This window comes from Jaculus jaculus, chromosome 8 (assembly GCF_020740685.1).
Source record: "Jaculus jaculus isolate mJacJac1 chromosome 8, mJacJac1.mat.Y.cur, whole genome shotgun sequence".
NCBI classification, from domain to species: domain Eukaryota; kingdom Metazoa; phylum Chordata; class Mammalia; order Rodentia; family Dipodidae; genus Jaculus; species Jaculus jaculus.
In genome coordinates this window covers 41,597,989-41,616,393 of record NC_059109.1, presented here as the reverse complement: position 1 = coordinate 41,616,393, position 18,405 = coordinate 41,597,989, and the positions used below count along the sequence as shown (strand labels likewise).

General features: G+C 42.7%; 1 protein-coding gene, 1 non-coding gene and 1 pseudogene across 3 annotated transcripts in view; 2 read left to right on the top strand and 1 right to left on the bottom strand.

Moving 5' to 3' along the window:
* Knl1 (kinetochore scaffold 1) overlaps positions 1 to 12,188 on the bottom strand; it is a 72,971-nt gene extending 60,783 nt beyond the window's left edge. For both annotated transcript variants that reach the window (XM_045156167.1, XM_045156168.1), the window contains exons 1-2: positions 11,948 to 12,188; positions 578 to 629 (exon numbers count right to left, since the gene is read on the bottom strand). In XM_045156167.1, the coding sequence (XP_045012102.1) occupies positions 578 to 612 (35 nt within the window). In that variant the 5' untranslated portion in view covers positions 613 to 629; positions 11,948 to 12,188. The remainder of the gene's footprint in view (positions 1 to 577; positions 630 to 11,947) is intronic.
* LOC101599281 lies at positions 8,213 to 9,428 on the top strand (annotated as a pseudogene).
* Positions 12,189 to 12,371: 183 nt separating the features above from the next.
* Trnas-gcu lies at positions 12,372 to 12,453 on the top strand. The gene has a single exon. It is a non-coding gene; the product is annotated as a tRNA-Ser (tRNA).
* The last annotated feature ends 5,952 nt before the right edge of the window (positions 12,454 to 18,405 follow it).

The window sequence follows — 18,405 nt, the reverse complement described above, 5'->3', positions numbered from 1 at the left end:
ACCTAAAAACTAAAATAAAATAAATAGTTGGGATACAGGATGGCTTAGCAGGTAAGGCACTTGCTGCAAAGCCAAAGGACCCAGGTTCAATTCCCCAGGACACATATAAGCCAGATGCACAAGGGGGTGCACTTGTCTGGAATTTCTTTGCAGTGGCTGGAAGCCCTGGCACACCCATTTTCTCACACCCACACTCTCTCCCCCTCTCTTCTCTGACTCCAATAAATAAAAATAAATAATTTTTTAAAGTTAAATTATGTGTGTGCTAAAAAAAACTATGTTTATAGGCTGCATACAGATCACCAGTTTATGATGTTAATTTTGGAGAAATCATTTCATCTCCTGAGGCCCTTAAAGAGATAGTACGTAATATCCAAAGTCTCTCAATTCTGACTGACTGTAGATAATTTATACAAAGAGAGGTAAGGATACCTACCACTGTGGCATTCCTATTTGGCTTTATATGGGTACCAGGGAATCAAGCCTATGTCGTTAGGGTTTGCATGCAAGCACCTTAATTGCAGAGCTATCTCTCCAGCCCAACTATGACATTTTAACCAAAACAGAGTTAACTTACTTTTCTTCAGTCATCTCTGAAGATATTCCATCCATTCTTGAAAACTTTTTTTCTGAAACAAATACAAGGTATTTGAACAAATAAGACAGCAGAAAACCATAGTGCACAAAGAGATTAAGAGTACAGTTGTGACTTTAGAATTACTTTGTAAAGCATAAAAATAGAAAGGAAAAACCATATTATGGATTCTAAAACATGAGTCATTTAAGTACTGTGTTATACTACTGGAAAATTTTCATATTCAAAAATAAAATCTAGCTAAGTATGGCAGTGCATGCCTTTAATCCCAGCATTTAGGAGGCAGAGGTAGGAGGATCACCATGAGTTCGAGGCCACCCTGAGACTACATAGTGAATTCCAGGTCAGTCTTGGCTAGAGTGAGACCCTACCTTGAAAAACCAAACCAAAACAACAACAAAAAATTCTAAAGTGGATATGGTGGTGTATTCCTGTAATCCCAGTGCTTGGGAATTGGATGTGGGATCAGAAGTTAAAGATCAGTAGCAAGTTAAAGACCAGCCTCAGCCTGGTCTATATTAAACCCTGTTTCAAAAACTCAGCCCCTCCCCCACAAAAAAAATCAAGATAATATTTGTGACTCACTCATATTAGGATGAAATTAACTTTCCTAATTAAAAAATGGACTGGTCTACATAATAATTACATAAAACATAATTAGATTATATAATTACATAGTATTCAACCTCGCAGTGCCTGGCACTACCTATACAAGACCATCATAATAGGAGGAAAAGATGGTGACATCAAAATAAAAAAGAAGGGGAGGGGATGGAGAGTGGAATTATAAAGGGGAAAGTGATGGGGGAAAGAATTATTATGGTTCATTGTCTATAATTATGGAAGTTGTCAATAATGAAAAATAAAAACTGGGCTGGAGAGATGGCTTAGTGGTTAAGGCAGTTGCCAGCAAAGCCTAAGGAACCAAGTTTTATTCTCCAGATCCCTCATAAGACAGATGCACAGGTGGCACATGTATCTGGAGTTCATTTGCATCGGCTAGAGGCCCTCGCATGTCCATTCTCGATCTCTCTGTCTCTCAAATAAATAAAAATAAAATATTTTTTAAAACTTAAAAAAGAATGTAAGAAAAATAAAAATAAAAATAATAATAGGGCTGGAGAGATGACTCAGTGGTTAAGGTGCTTGCCTACAAAGCCTAAGGACCTGAATTCAATTCCCTAGTATCTAGGTAAAGCCAGATGCACAAGGTGGCACATGCATCTGGTGTTCATTTGCAGCAGCTAGAGGTCCTGGTGTGCCCATTCTTCAAACTATCTATCCCACCTCTCAAATAAATAAATAAAATATTTTATAAAATAAGCCATAAGCGGAGCCGGGCGTGGTGGCTCACGCCTTTAATCCCAGCTCTCGGGAGGCAGAGGTGGGAGAATCACTGTGAGTTCGAGACTGCCCTGAGACTACATAGTGAGTTTCAGGTCAGCCTGGGCTAGAGTGAGACCCTACTTCGAAACCGCCCCCCCCAAAAAAAGCCATAAGAGGGGCAGTGGTGGCACATGCCTTTAATTCCTGCACTCCGGAGGCAGAGATAGGAGGATCACCATGAGTTAAAGGCCACCCTGAGAATACAGAATGAATTCCAGGTCAGCCTGGGCCAGAGTGAGACCCTACCTTGAAACAAACAAACAAACAAACAAACAAACAAAAACTGGTTGAACTCTAAAGAATCAACAGATTAAAGGTGAAAATCATCAAGATACCTCAAGATATGAAAAAAAAATTTTTTTTAGTTGGATGTGAAGGCACATTACTTTAATCTCAGCCCTCTCTCAAATAAATAATTCTGCTACAAATATATTAATTATTCTATTACCTCCCAAACTACCCTTGCCTTAATAGTAAACTATGAGCACAGGGATGGTATGCCTTATTTTTGCTATTACAGCCTAGTAGCACTTTGCAAATAGTAGGAGCTCAATTATTATTTGCAAAGTAATTTTTAAAACATTTTCTTTCTCCTTCCTTCCTTCCCTTCCCTCCCTCCCTCTCTTTCTTTCATTCATAGAATGGGCACACTAGAGCCTCCACAAACAAACTACAGATGCATGTGCCATCTTGTGCATCTGGCTTACATGGGTCCTGGGGAATCAAACCTGAGTCCTTTTGCTTTGGAGGGAGTGCCTTAACTGCTAAACCATCTCTTCAGCCCAGAACGAGTAACTTTTTTGGAGTGTATGGGTGCATGTCTGCCAGGGCATGCATGTGGTCAGAGGACCTTACCTTCCACCTTGTATGAGGTAGGGTCTCTTGTTCACTGCTGCACTCACTAACCATAGGTGCATGAGTAATTAAGAAACAGTTATTTACAGTTACTAGGGGGCCAGCTGTTGTGGTGCACACCTGTAATCCTAACAATCTGTGTGAGTGGCAGAGCCTGGAGTATCATAAATTTGAGTCCAGCCTGGGCTACAAAGCAAGTTCCAGGTTAGCCTATGAGTCCATTACTCAGAAAGAAAAAGTGGGGTGGGGGAGTAGGTAGGAGGCCTGATGGGTACTCTTGATGCTTTAATGTACAAGTGCTGAGGACAGGACACTCAGGCTGGGGTGGGTGGGTGTGTTTGTGTAGTGGCAGTCTGGCAGGTCCCGAATATTACAGACAGTATGAGGTGGGCACAGAGGTACAGGGACCAGAATTAAGAAAACAAAGAAAAAGAGAAAGTTACTCGGGGCCAAGGGTATATCTCAGTGGTGGTAAAGCATATACTTAACATGTGTAAGGCCCTACATTTGATCCTCACCACAAATAAAGTTACATTTATGACTACAAACTTGTAATTTTTTTTTATTTGTTTGTTTTTTGTTTTTCAAGGTAGGGTCTCACTCTAGTCCATGCTGACCTGGAATTCACTATGTAGTCTCAGGGTGGCCTCGAACTCACGGTGATCCTCCTACCTCTGCCTCCCGAGTGCTGGGATTAAAGGTGTACAGCACTATACCCAGCTTCTTTCTTCCTTTTTGCAGGCGTAATGTCATGACCACTATTATGACCAGATTAACATCAATGAGTTAAAGTTAAATTTACAACCTCAATACCATAGCAACCTGTTACCAGCCAGGTCCATATTTTGTTAGTCTAATATAAGCCCTAGGCTAATAGTCATTTTATCTCAAGAAGTCTGTAATCTGATTAAGTACTTTGTCTTTAACCTTCTGTTACTCATATCTTCATCTACATACTTTTACTTTACAATCTATGTAACCACTCTGTAACAATCTTTTTCATCAAACATTTAACATCCAACATTAAGGTTTTCTCTCCAATTTATCTTTAGTCAGTTCATCTCATAACTACCAACAAAAATTTTTGTTGTCCTTACCATAAGACTTTTTTTTTTTTTTTAGGTAGGGTCTCACTGTAGTCCAGACTGACCTGGAATTTAGTCTCAGGGTGGCCTTGAACTCTTAGTGATCCCCCTACCTTTGCTTCCTAAGTACTGGGATTAAGGGCGTGTGCCATCATGCCTGGCTTTTTTAAACTTTTATTTATTTGACAAAGAAAGAAAGAGAGAGAATGGGCACGCCAAGGCCTCCAGCCACTGCAAAGGAACTTCAGATGCGTGCACCCCTTGTGCAGCTGGCTAATGTGGGTCCTGGGGAATTGGACCTGGGACCTTTGGCTTTGCAGGCAAACACCTTAACCATTAAGCCAACCCTCCAGCCCTCTATAGGACTTTTAATATAACTATTTAATTTTTTCCCCCTCAAAAGGCCTTTTATAAAATTTTGTTTATTTTTATTTATTTGAGAGCAACGGGGGGGGGGGGGGAGAATGGGCATGCCAGGACTTCCAGCCACTGCAAACGAACTCCAGACACATGCGCCCCCTTGTGCATCTGGCTAACATGGGTCCTGGGAATCCAGCCTTGAACCAGGGTCCTTAGGCTTCACAGGCAAGCGCTTAACCACTAAGCCATCTCTCCAGCCCATAAAAAGGCCTTTTGAAATAACTTTTTTATGAAAGAGAAGATCGGATTTGACTTATAGTATTTACCCAGTATAAACGTATAAATTATATCATTTATTGATTTTGGAACTTTGTTTCTTATAACTTTCCTGAAACATGTTTCTTTTTAATATGAAAGTAGATTCAAACATTATTAGAATTTTTCTTATAAACTCAGTATCAAGGCCTTCTAAATTTAAACATAAATCTTGAGGCTGCTGTCTGTTAGTAGTTCCATAGAAGCATAGAAAGATAAAGTAATTGTAAAAACAGTTACAAACTTCTTATAAGAAGTCCCCATCTGTTCACAACAAGGTGGCATTCACCCATCATCATGTTGGCCAGGACCCTGAGATTCCCTGTGCTTACAGCCCCCTGGCTCTGCAAGGCAGGGAAGCTAAGAACGAGCCTTTTTTTTTTTTTTTTTTTCTCCTAAATTCCAGGGAGAGTTTTGGACTTCCCTCAGGGCTACAAGGCAGCTTCCTGATCCTGCCTTTTTTTTTTTTTTTTTTTTTTTTTGTTATTTTTATTTATTTGAGAGCAGAGAGAAAGAGGCAGATAGAGAGAGGAAGAGAGAATGGGTGCGCCAGGGCCTCCGGCGTGTCAGGGCCTCCAGCCACTGCAAACGAACTCCAGACGCGTGCACCCCCTTGTGTATCTGGCTAACATGGGTTCTGGGGAATCGAGCCTCGAACTGGGGTCCTTAGACTTCACAGGCAAGCACTTAACCGCTAAGCCATCTCTCCAGCCCCTGATCCTGCCATTTTAAGAGTAGGAGAATCTTGCCTTTTTTTTGTCTATGCTCTTAATTACTTTTAGTGTTCCTTCTGGGGGAACACTCAATAGTAAAAATTGGTTATGCAGTCTTGTACAGTGGGTTTGGTGGAAAACATCCTCTACAATGAAATGGTACTGCTCAGAACAGAAATCATTCTACAGCCTTAGGGCTGTGAGCCACACATACTCATACATACACATTCATTTTGTGTGTGTGTGTGTTTAAATGTTTATTTGTTTATTTATTTTGACAGAGGGAGGGAGAGAGGTGAGGGGAGAGGTGCAGAAGGAGAGAGAATGGGCACATCAGGGCTTTCTCCTCACATGTGCCACCTTGTACCTCTGGATTATGTGGATACTAGGGGATCAAACCTGGGTCCTTAGGCTTTGCAGGCAAATGCTTTAACCACTAAGCCACCTCTCTAGCCTTCTCCCCCTTTTTTTTTGGTTTTTCCAGGAAGGAAGGGTCTCTCTAGCTCAGGCTGACCTGGAATTCACTATGTAGTCTCAGGGTGGCCTCATACTCATGGTGGTCCACCTACCTCTGCCTCCCAAGTGCTGGGATTAAGGCATGCCTGGTCATACACATTCATTTTAAGTGCACTTTTCATATAGACTCTAGACAATCATTTCTCCTTCACATATTCATTCATTCAGAAGCACCATATTCCCATTTAAAATTTTTATTCTATTGTATATATGTAATTACAATGTTTGTAATGGGGAGGTAATATGATTGAGAATGGAATTTCAAACGGGAAAGTGTGGGGGTGGGGAGGGAGGGAATTACCATGGGATATATTTTATAATCATGGAAAATGTTAATAAAAATTAAAAAAAAAATTTATTCTATTTACAACTCCAGAGATCAAAATCAAACCTTGTTACCAGGCAGGGGGCCAGGAGAGGCTGAGGATGCTAGAGGAGTCGGAGGAGCTATTAGGGAGAGGTGGTGGCCAGAAGGACCTGGTGAGAAGAGCAGGTAGAACAGAAAGAAGGCTGTGCACGAGAGTGAAAAATAGGGTATTTCGGACCATTTGCCAACACATTGGCAGAAATGTTTTAAATCAGTGAGAATTTGGAAATCAAAGTACCATTCTCAGGCCATTTAGACACACTGTCCAGCTTATATTGTGGCCAGGCAGAGTTGCAGAGAATAATAAGATGTTTTCCAAGGGTCCCAGAGGCTTTGAGTTCTTAAGGAGACAGGGAAAGACCAAAAACAAGGGTGACAGAAAGGAACCGGGGCTTAAGCTGGGTTTACACAGAATGCCACTATGACCCCCTGGCTGTATAGATGCTTAAGAGGCAAACATACTTGATTAGCTATTGGAATTAAGAAAAAGTAGCCTGGTGTGGTGGTATATACCTTTAATCCCAGCACTTGGGAGGCAGAGGTAGAAGGAGCGCCAAGTTCAAAGCCACCCTAAGACTACATAGTGAATTCTAGGTCAGCCTGGACTAGAGCAAGACCCCACCTCCAAAAAAAAAAAAAAAAGAGAGAGAGTACATATATTGTTTTTTTCCTCCAACTTACACATACATATATCAAAGGGCCACTAAGTTGTTAGGACATAGATACTCATTAAATTTACTGAACATAGGGGCTGGAGAGATGGCTTAGTGGTTAAGTGCTTGCCTATGAAGCCTAAGGACACAGGTTCAAGGCTCGATTCCCCAGGACCCACTTTAGCCAGGTGCACAAGGGGGAGCACACCTCTAGAGTTTGTCTGCAGTGGCTGGAGGCCCTGACGGGCCCATTCTCTCTCTCTTTCTGCCTCTTTCTCTTTGTCGCTCTCAAATAAATAAAAATTAAATTAAAAAAACTTTCAGGGCTGGAGAGATGGCTTAGCGGTTAAGCGCTTGCCTGTGAAGCCTAAGGACCCCGGTTCGAGGCTCGGTTCCCCAGATCCCACGTTAGCCAGATGCACAAGGGGGCGCACGCGTCTGGAGTTCGTTTGCAGAGGCTGGAAGCCCTGGCGCGCCCATTCTCTCTCTCCCTCTATCTGTCTTTCTCTCTGTGTCTGTCGCTCTCAAATAAATAAATAATTAATTAATTTAAAAAAAACTTTCAGTAGGCATTAATAATTCTTTCCAGTGATATTATAATATTATAAAAAAATTACTGAACATAATTCCTTAGTAAGTGGAACTGTTAGGTGTTTTTGATCTAATATTGCCACCCAAACCAAGTAAGTTTGGAACCACTAGTCTATATAATCCAGAGGTCTGCAAACTGCCATCATTGAGCCAATTCAGCCCTTGAACAATCTTCTATATATTTAATGCACTGCAAAAAAAAAAAAAAAAAAAAAAAAAAAGCAAACAGAAGCCGGGCATGGTGGCGCACGCCTTTAATCCCAGCACTCGGGAGGCAGAGGTAGGTGGATCCCCGTGAGTTCGAGGCCACCCTGAAACTACATAGTGAATTCCAGGTCAGCCTGGACTAGAATGAGACCCTACCTCGAAACCGCCCCCCCCCAAAAAAAAACCGGGCTCGGCAGTCCTGGCACAAGCCTTCCTGCCGACGTGTTGCGGCGAGAAGACAGCTTTGTGCGGCATGTGCACTAAGTCTTCAAATACAGGAAGCCTAGGGATGTGTAAGCTTCAAGGGTTTTCTTAGATGTCTATTTCTTCAAAATGGGTTTTTTAAAAATTACTTATTTATTTGAGAGCGACAGACACAGAGAGAAAGACAGAGGGAGAGAGAGAGAATGGGTGCGCCAGGGCTTCCAGCCTCTGCAAACGAACTCCAGACGTGTGCGCCCCCTTGTGCATCTGGCTAATGTGGGACCTGGGGAACCGAGCCTCGAACCGGGGTCCTTAGGCTTCACAGGCAAGCGCTTAACCGCCAAGCCATCTCTCCAGCCCTCAAAATGGGTTTTAATGTCACTTTCTTGAGACCTTTTGCAAGGCTGTTGGTACCATTTACTCTTCTTAGGAAGAGAAGGAATTTACATTCAATGATTCTGCAGAGATATGTATCTCCCAAAATACCTGCTTTGTCCTAATTCTAGTAAGGCTAGTGCATCCCCTCCTGAAGAGCTAGAGGTGGATGGGTGGAAAACTACAATGACATCCAGCATTGAAGGAGGAGGTTGTTTTGACAGTCTCAAACAACAAGGATGAAGATATTCCGGCTGCCATCAGAGAATTAATTGAGGTGTGGAGACTGCTTGGTAAAGAAGTAGCAGAACACTTTTGAGCAGAAGAGTGCAAAACCATTATGGAATATGCTTCTAAATCATCCCCCCAAAAAATGTTTTAAAAATCTGTATACTAAGGAAAAACTGAAAAAAGCTAAGCAGATTAAAAAAGAAAGTGAAAGCAGAGGCTAGGGAAGAAGCAATGACAGCCAAGTTGCTCGAATGCCCTAAAGGAGATAAACAGCAAGACTTTTTCCTCCAACTGTGGGACAGACAAATGAACACTGCCATGAACTGGAAGAATGCCCAGGCTATGCAGTTTGGACAACCTCTGGTTTGACATAACTTACGATAAGTACATGAAACCCAAAGAACTAAAAATACTATTTTTCAACTTTTAGAATGTGAAGAATGGAACAGAAAAGATGTTGATCTTCTCCAAATCTATTTCTGCAGTCTTAAAGTAGATGGTGTCTACCATACAGAATTGGTTAAACGTTATGGAGAAAAATGGGAAAAATTGCTTTTAACAGCAACAGAAAAACCTCATGTAGATTTATTTCCAAAGAACAAGATTATATATTTAACTGCAGATTCTCCCAATGTTATGACTACTTTTAAGTGTGATAAAATTTATGTGATTGGATTATTTGTTGATAAAGATTTGCAAGCAGGCACATCTCTAGCAAAGACAAAGCATCTAAATCTAGCAACAGAATGCCTTCCATTAGATAAATATTTACAGTGGCCCAATGGTAACAAAAATCTCACCTCAGATCAAATGATCCGAATCTTGCTGTGTTTGAAAAACACGGTAGCTGGGAAGAAGCTCTGAAGTTTGTTCCCAGGAGAAAACAGTGGTTATCTGGAGATTTCTCAGCATCCTCAAGAGTTTGTCAACAAATTAAAGAAGATAAAGACTTCTAATTCATTTTTGAAACACTAAATGTACATACAGAGGAAAAATGACCTCAGAAAATTTAATAGCATAAAACAAATTGGAAGTACAGTCTAATAGTGTATTCTTGAGTTAACTTCATCTTCTCTTAAAGGTAGTTTCTCCAGACTAGATTCAAGATGATGTCCTTTACAGAATACTTAAATGTCTGCAAAACTTTTGAAAATATTTTTGGATTTTTTTTTTTTGTAAAAAGACAAGATAAGTCTGTTTAATAATCTTGAAGTGAGCACATTAAAACAGTTATGCAAAAAAAAAAAAAAAGTGTGACAGAGAACATCAGCGACCTGCATCCTGCAAAGCCCAGGATACTATCTGGCTCTTTGTTGACTACTGACTTTATAAAACCAATATCTAGAGTAAATATTTTCAGGGGGCTGTGCAGCATAATGGATAGAGCATTGGACCTCTAGACTATTATTTTCCACAGTCAGCAATGATATAGATTCTAGATCTGTGCTGCCAAATACAATACTTATTTTCATTAAAATGAGAATTTAAATTCAGTTGTTTGAGACCATAGCTACATTCCAGGAGCTCAGTAGTACCTAGTAGATACCATATGAGAGAGCAGATATGAAATGTCACAGAAAGCCCCACTGGAGGGAATCACCCTACCCATAATCTAGAGTCAGTATCCTCTATGTTCTTATTTAGCAAACACATCATTAATATTAACCACCCAAATATTTGTACCCAACTTAAACGTATTTGTCATCTTGTAAACATTTCCAGCCATTCACATGGTCAAAAAGAATTACTTTTAATCTAACCTGTAACTACCAAATCTTACAACAAATTAACTCTCCATGTCTATAAATCATCCCTCCAATGATTTGGCCATCCAATGACTCCATCTTCTCCATTAAATCTGCTTTATTCTTCATTATCCGTCAATTCATGTCTTCCTTCTCTGTATTCTAACCACACTGGAATGTCATATAATTCTTATTCTGCCTTACAGTACTGCTATTTGGATATATGATTCACTTTCTGGACTGAAAATCCTTCCGCAGGGACGCTCAATTTTCTGCTCCCAGCCCTAGCAAAAGACAGCATGTATTTAAAACTTCATCTAATCTAATCCAACTAAAGTGATCTCAACACCTAGACTATTAATGCTCCTAACCCACAGCTTTTATCTCTGTTGACTCCTGTTACAACTAGCTCCTTACTGGCAGAAAACACAAGAGCAAGAGCAGCTTGTGGAAGGAAAGGGTTTATTTTGGCTTACACTCAAAAGGAAGCACCGTGATGGCAGGGGAAAACAATGGCATGAGCAGAGGGTGGACATCACCTCCTGGCCAACAGCAGCAGGAGTGTCCCAAGCACTGATAGGGGGAGGTTGGCTATAACACCCATAAGCCTGGGCCCAACAATATATGGCCTGCAGGAGGATCCAATTCCTAAACTGCCACCAGCTGGGGACCCAGCATGCAAAATACATAAGTTTACTGGAGGGGGGGGCACCTGAATCAAAACACCACACCCCAAAGTAGGAGATGAAGATGTGTCACGACGTCTTTGGGACCCCAACCGAAGTCCCCTGAACACATTCGAGCCCAAGTCTGCTCTGCTTGGTGGCCCCTGGAGCTCCTGACGCCAGCGCGTCCAGGATGCGCAGAAAACCCTAGTGTCCAGACCCCAGGCCTCAGACACGCCTGGTTCAAGGACTGACTGGGAGGAATGAATCAGGTCCTTAACACCCTCTGTGATGTCCCGGGGTCACGCCAGAGTAGGGGTCACAACACGCCGGGTATCCCAGCCCCTCCTCACCTATTGCAATCAGCACTCAATACACTAATTTTATCGGGGACACGCGAATCAAAGCACCTAATAAACCTATCTTTAAAATTCCAATTAACCAAAAAAAAAAAAAAAAAAACGAGAGAGAGAGAGAAATCCAACTGGCAGTAGTTTTCTTCCCCAAGGGGGTTTAAATCCTGAGCCTGATGACGGGAAAAGGAAGATTTAAAAAAAACTAATTTGTGGTACATCAATATTGACATTAAAGTTAACGTTAGAACTGCAGAAACCCGAAAATCTGTTACTGTGCCGACACTTCTGCAATCAGAAGCAAGTCCAGGACTTAAAAGTCAGTCTTTGCTGTCACTTCATCTGCAGCCAAAAAAAATCAAACGACCGTGAGATTGGAGGGGAGAGCGGCCGGGGAGCGGTGAGGGCCGGACAGGGACAGAGGATGGCAGGGTGGGGCGAACCTAGATGCCGCGGGCGCGAACCGCCAGAGAGCGGAGCCGAACCGAGCCGAGCGGAGCCGAACCGAGCCGAGCGGCCCAGCGCCGGCGGGCGGGAAAGCGCCGCGCAGGCCGAGCAAAGCGAGCGAGGCAGCCACACTCGCTTCTTCCCCGGCGCTTTCCGAGGCCCCCGCGCCGACAGCGCGAGCCCCACCTTCCACCGCGGGCTCTTCACGCGCTCACAGGAACCCGGCGCCCTCCCGGGGTCCAGAACCCAAGGGCCTTTCTCCTTCCCCGCCTCGGGGCACTCACCGCGCTTGTTGGGGTTCGCGCGCTCGTCCGGCAGACGTCACCTCACAACGACCCGCCAAGCTCAGGAAGTATTTAAATCTAACCGCCTCTGCGAGGCGCATGCGCAGCGCCACTCCGCGCACAGGCCACACCCACTAACCCCCGACCGGCACCCTTCCTAAAATGTCTTTGAACTTCTTTTTGACCGCCTCTGCGTTAGCTTCATTTCCTTCGAACTGACTGAGTTTTTTGCTGAATTTTTCTTCGCCCCTCTCAAGTGCAAACCTCCCCTTGTCTTGGGAGCGGCCATCTTCTTTAGATTGCCTGCTATTCTATTAGAGAGTTCGGACGTTTGGCTTCCGTACAAAATGGCGACTTCCATGACGTTACGTCACAGCCCTCTAGTATCACTCCCTATAGCTACCAGGAAGGAGCAACTTACGAGGACGAGGTGGCCGAGTGGTTAAGGCGATGGACTGCTAATCCATTGTGCTCTGCACGCGTGGGTTCGAATCCCATCCTCGTCGGTAATATTCCTTTTTAATATCCGAGTCCCACCAGTTGCAGCATTGAAGCAGTTGTTTTCCCAGTCAATTTAATCTGAAACTTCATTCTCCGCATTAAGTTGTTTGTGCGTGTGTAGGTTTTTTTGTTTTTGTGTGTGTGTGGTATTGGGATTTGAAGTATTGAGTTATTTGAAAAACTTTTAGAATACCATGACCTTACAGAGGAAGAAAAGGAGAGTTCTAGAAATCATAAAAGGTGTTGAACTTAATTTTCTTATAAAATAAAAACCTGGGCTGGAGAGATGGCTTAGCCGTTAAACGCTTGCCTGTGAAGCCTAAGGACCCTGGTTCAAGGCTCGATTCCCCAAACCCACGTTAGCCAGATGCACAAGGGGCCTCTTTCTCTCTCTATCTCCCTGTCACTCTCAAATAAGCACTAGGGAGGCAGAGTTAGGAGCATCGCAGAGAATTTGAGGCCACGCTGAGACTACATAGTGAATTCCAGGTCAGCTTGGATTAGAGAATGAGACACTACCTCGAAAAAAAAACAAAATAAATAAATAAAGTAATTTTAAAAAAATTAGCCAGGCATGGTGGTGCACCCCCTTAATCTCAGCATTCAGGAGGCAGAGTTAGGAGGATTGCTGTAAATTCGAGGCCACTCTGAAACTACATAGTGAGTTCCAGGTCAGCCTGGGCTAGAACAAGACTCTACCATGGGGAAAAAAAAGAAAGAAAAAAAAAAAAGTAAAAAAACAAAATGAGGGCTGGAGAGATGGTTTAGTGGTTAAGGCACTTGTCTGTGAAGCCTAAGTACTCAGGTTCAATTCTGCAGTACCCACATAAACCAGACGCACAAGGGGTGCTGCAAGAGTCTGAAGTTCATTTTGTGATGGCTAGAGGCCATGGCATGCTCTTTCTGTCTCTGTCAAATAAAATAAAAAATTTTAAAAATATATATACAAGCCGGCCGTGGTGGCACATGCCTTTAATCCCAGCACTTGGGAAGCAGAGGTAGGAGGATCGCTGTGAGTTCGAGGCCACCCTGAAACTACATAGTGAGTTCCAGGTCAGCCTGAACTAGAACAAGACCCTACCTAAAAACACACACACACACAAAAATTATATATATATATATATATATGTATGTGTGTATATTATATATATATATATATATATATGTGTGTGTGTGTGTGTATACATGTATATGTATATGTATGTATACATACACACACACACCCCTTACATCTATGTGTTCTATTGCCTAGCTCCTAGTTGAGAAGTTGCGATTATTATGGACTCTTACTCTAGGCAGAGGTAGGAGGATTGCCAAGAGTTTGAGGCCACTCTGTGACTACATAGTGAATTCCAGGTCAGTCTGGACTAGAATGAGACCCTACCTCTAAAAACAAAATAAAACAAAACAGAAAAGAAAAGAATTCAGTGAGCTTTTGTTTCTGTTTTTCATTTTTCAAGATAGGGTCTCACCCTACCTCAAAAAAACAAACAACAAAAAAAGTACAAAATATACTAATATTAACCTTACCTAAGGGTTGGGGATATAGCTCAATTGGTAGAATGCTTGCCAAGCATTCACAAAGCCCTCCCTGGGTTTGATCCAGCATACCAAACTGGGGATAGTGGGGCATTCAGCTTGAGGTATATATTATTAGACCCTAACTCAAAAAAAGAAAGAAAGGAAAGAAGGAAGGAAGGAAAAAGAAAGGGCTGGAGAGATGGCTTAGCCATTAAGGTTCTTTCCTGCAAAGCCAAGTAAGCCAATTTCAACTCTCCAGAACCCATATAATCCAGATGCACAAGGTGGCCCATGTGTCTGGAGTTTGTTTGCAGAGGCTGGAGGCTCCCATTCTCTCTTGCTCTCTGTCTCTCTCTTCCTCTCTCCTTCCCTCCCCCCCCCCCTCTCTCTCTGTGTCAAATAAATTTTTTTAAAAAATTAAAAAAGAAAGCCGGGTGTGGTGGCACACACCAGTACTTGGGAGGCAGAGGTTATGAGGATTGCCATGAGTTCAAGGCCAGCCTGGGCCTATAGAGTGAGTTCCATATCAGTCTGGGCTAGAGTAAGATTCTGTCTCGTAAAAGCAAAAACAAAGCCAAGGTGGTACATGCCTTTAATCCCAGAATTTGGGAAACAGAGATAGGAGGATCGCCATGAGTTCGAGGCCACCCTGAGACTACATAGTGAATTCCAGGTCAGCCTGAGCTAGAGTGAGACCCTACCTCAAAAAAAAAAAAAAAGAAAAGAAAAGAAAGAGAGAAAGAAAAAAGAAACAAAAACAAAAAACAAAATTGTTGCTAGGCATGGTGGCATACGCCTTTAGTCCCAGCACTTGGGAGGCCAAGGTAGGAGAATCACTGTGAGTTCCAGGCTATCCTGACACTGCAAAGTGAATTCCAGGTCAGCTTGGTAGACAACAAGACCTACCTGGAAAAGAAAAAAATTGTGCTGGGCATGGTGGCACATGCCTTTAATCATAGCCCTCGAGGAGGCAGAGGTAGGAAGATTGCTGTGAATTCTAGGCCAGCTGAGACTACATAGTGAGTTCCAGGTCAGTTTAGGGTACAGCAAGACCCTACCTCCAAAAAAATTAAATTTATCCTATAATTTTTGTTACCAACAGAAATCAGATATTTTTACATTACTTCTTTAGACTTGCTATGGCTTCAATTTGTCTCCACAAAGTGTTGGAAATTTGGTCCCTGCTACAGAAGGGTGAGAGGTAGGATCTTTGTGAAATGAGGGAGAGCCCTATAAATGGGTCAATATCATAGGAATGGTTTACACAGAAGCCCCCCCACCAGATGTTGGCACCATTCTCTAAGATTTTCTAGCCTTCAGATCTATGAGTACGAGCCAAATAATGCCCCCTCCATACTTACTAGCAGCTTGGAACTTACTCTGTAGTTGAAGTTGGCCTCCAAGTGGGTATCTTCCTGCCTCAGTCTTCCCACTGCTAGGATTATAGGAGTGTGCTACCAGGTAAATTTATATTCTTTTTTTTTTTTTTGAGGTAGAGTCTCACTTTAGCCTAGGCTGACAGGCTGGTCTGGAATTCACTATGTAGTCTCAGGGTGGTCTTGAATGCATGGTGATCCTCCTGCCGCGGCCTCCTGAATGCTGGGATTAAAGACGTGAACCACCATACCCGACCATTCTTTCTTTTAATTTAATTAATTTATTTGCAAGCAGAGAAAGATAGAAGGGAGACAGAGAGAATGGGTGCCTTAGGGGCCCCTAGCCACTGCAAATGAACTCCAGATACATGAGCCACTTTGTGCATCTGGCTTTATGTGGGTACTGGGGAACTGAACTGGGGTTGTTAGGCTTTGCAGGCAGGTTCCTTAACCACTGAGCAATCTCTCCAGCCCTCTTATTTATTTATTTGTTTACTTACTTACTTATTTACTTGTTTATTTATTGGAGAGGGGAGAGGAAAGAGAAAGAAAGGTAGATAAACAGAATGGGTGCACTAAGGTCTCCAGCCACTGAAAACAAATTCCAGACACATGTGCCACCTTGTGCATCCAGTTTACATGGTTATTGGGGAATTGAACCTGGGTCCTTACGATTTACAAGCAAGCACCTTAACCATTAAGCCATCTCTCCAGTCCACATTCTCTTTTTCTAATTTTTATTATTTGCATGCAGGGAGAGAGAGAATGAGTGTGCCCCAGCCTCTAGCCACTGCAAATGAGTTCCAGATGCATGCACCAACTTGTGCATCTGGCTTTCATGGGTCCTGGGGAATCAAACTGGGGTCCTTTGGCTTTGCAGGCAAATACCTTAACCACTAAGCCATCTTGTCCATCCCCCTGTAGATTCTTTCATTACAATTTCCCAGCATTCCTTACTCTCTTGCTTCTGGCTCTTTGCACCCCTTCTAGGTGGAGCCCTCAATGTTCCCCACCACTTCCAGGTAAATTGTCCATTCATGCTTCTACTTCCGTAGAGACCAGTGAGGGCTGTATCATTTTCCTGAGGTCTACCAGTTTCTTTCTTGAACGATGATTTATTTGGGAAAATTGTCAAGGTGCAATGTGCGCAGTTTTTACAAGTTAAGGTAGTTGGGGCTGGAGAGATGGCTTAGCGGTTAAAGCACTTGCCTGCAAAGCCTAAGGACCCAGGTTTGATTTCCCAGGACCCACATAAGCTAGATGCACAAGGTGGCTCATGAGTCAAGTTTGTTTGCAGCAGCTAGTGGCCCTGGACTGTCTATTCTCTCTTTCTCTCTCTGTCAAATAATTTTTTAAAAAAATTTAAAGAGGCTAAAGGCCTCAATTTCTCCAGCTCCATGTTAGGCTATTTGAGAGAGAGAAAGAGAGAGAACAATTTTGAACGGAAAGGAAATTTAAACGATGGTGATAGAGTTAGAGGCGCCATCTACTGGAGGCTGCAATTGTAGTACTTGCACAAAATAGGAACAAGTTATGGAGACTTTCCAAAATTTCAAAAACACATCTCAGATCTCTTTTTCTAATTTTTAAAAATATTTTATTTATTTATTTATTTATTTATTTATTTATTTATTTATTTATTTATTTATTTATTTATTTATTTATTTAGTTGATACAGAGAAAGAGGCAGAGAGAGAGACAGAGAGACAGATAGAGAGAATGGGCGCACCAAGGCCTTTGGCTTTGCAAACGCCTTAACCGTTAAGCCATCTCTCCAGCCTCCTTTTTTTTTTTTTTTAAATTACTTATTTGAGAGCAGCAGACAAAGAGGCAGATAGGGACAGAGACAGAATGGGCGCGCCAGGGCCTCCAGCCATTGCAAACGAACTCCAGACGAGTGCGCCCCCTTGTGCATCTGGCTAACATGGGTCCTGGGGAATCGAGCCCGAGTCCGGGTCCTTAGGCTCCACAGGTAAGCGCTTAACCGCTAATCCATCTCCCCAGCCTCTTTTTAAATTCTATTTATTATTTATTTGTAAGCAGAGAAAGGAAGAGAATGGACCCACCAGAGTTTTCTGCCACAGCAAACAACCTCCAGACACATGTGTCAGCTTGTGCACCTGGTTTATGTGGGTACTGGGGAATTGAACCAAGGCTGTCAGGCTTTGCAAGGAAGCACCTTTAACTTCTGAGAAACTTGCCCAGCTCACAAAGTATTTTTGAAAATAATGTGTGTGTATGTATGTATGTATGTATGTATGTATGAAAGAGAGAGGCAGAGAGAGAATGAGCCCACCAGGAGATGTAGAAGGAGGTAAAGGGGAGAAAGAAGATGAAGAAAATATTTCTGGCCAGGCATAGTGACAGATGCCTTTAATCCCAGTTTTGGAGTGGCAGAGGTAGGAGGATTGTGGTGAGTTCAAGGCCAGCCTGAGACTACATAGTGCATTCCAGGCCAGCTTGGGCTAGAGTGAAACCCTACCTTAAAAGAACAACAAAATGAGTTGGTATTATACCAATAAATAAGTTTCCAACTCATACACAAATTATGGGAGACTATAAACTTTTCCAGAGATCAGGAGCAAAACCACAATGCCCACTTTTGTTTTCTTTTTCTTTTTTTTTTTGGTTGGGTGGGGGAGGTGTACCAGGGCTTCTGGCCACTGCAAACAAATGCCAGATTCTTTTTTTTTCCCGAGGTAGAGTCTCACTCTAGCCCAGACTGACCTGGAATTCCCTATGTAGTCTCAGGCTGGCCTTGAACTCACCACAGTCCTCCTACCTCTGATAAAAGCGTGTACCACCACACCCAGCCCCAAGTGCCAGATTCTTGTGCCATCTTTTGCATCTGGCTTATGTGGGTGTCTTGTGAATTGAACCCAGGACAGTTGGCTTTACAAGCACCTTTAACCACTTAGCCATCTTCCCTGTCCATCTGTTACTTCGTGTGTGTGTATGTTGTTTGTGTGTGTGCATGTAGGTATACCAGGGTCTCTTGCTGCAAAGAAACTCCTTTTTGTGTCTGGCTTTACATAGGTGCTGAGGAATTTGCAAGCAAGC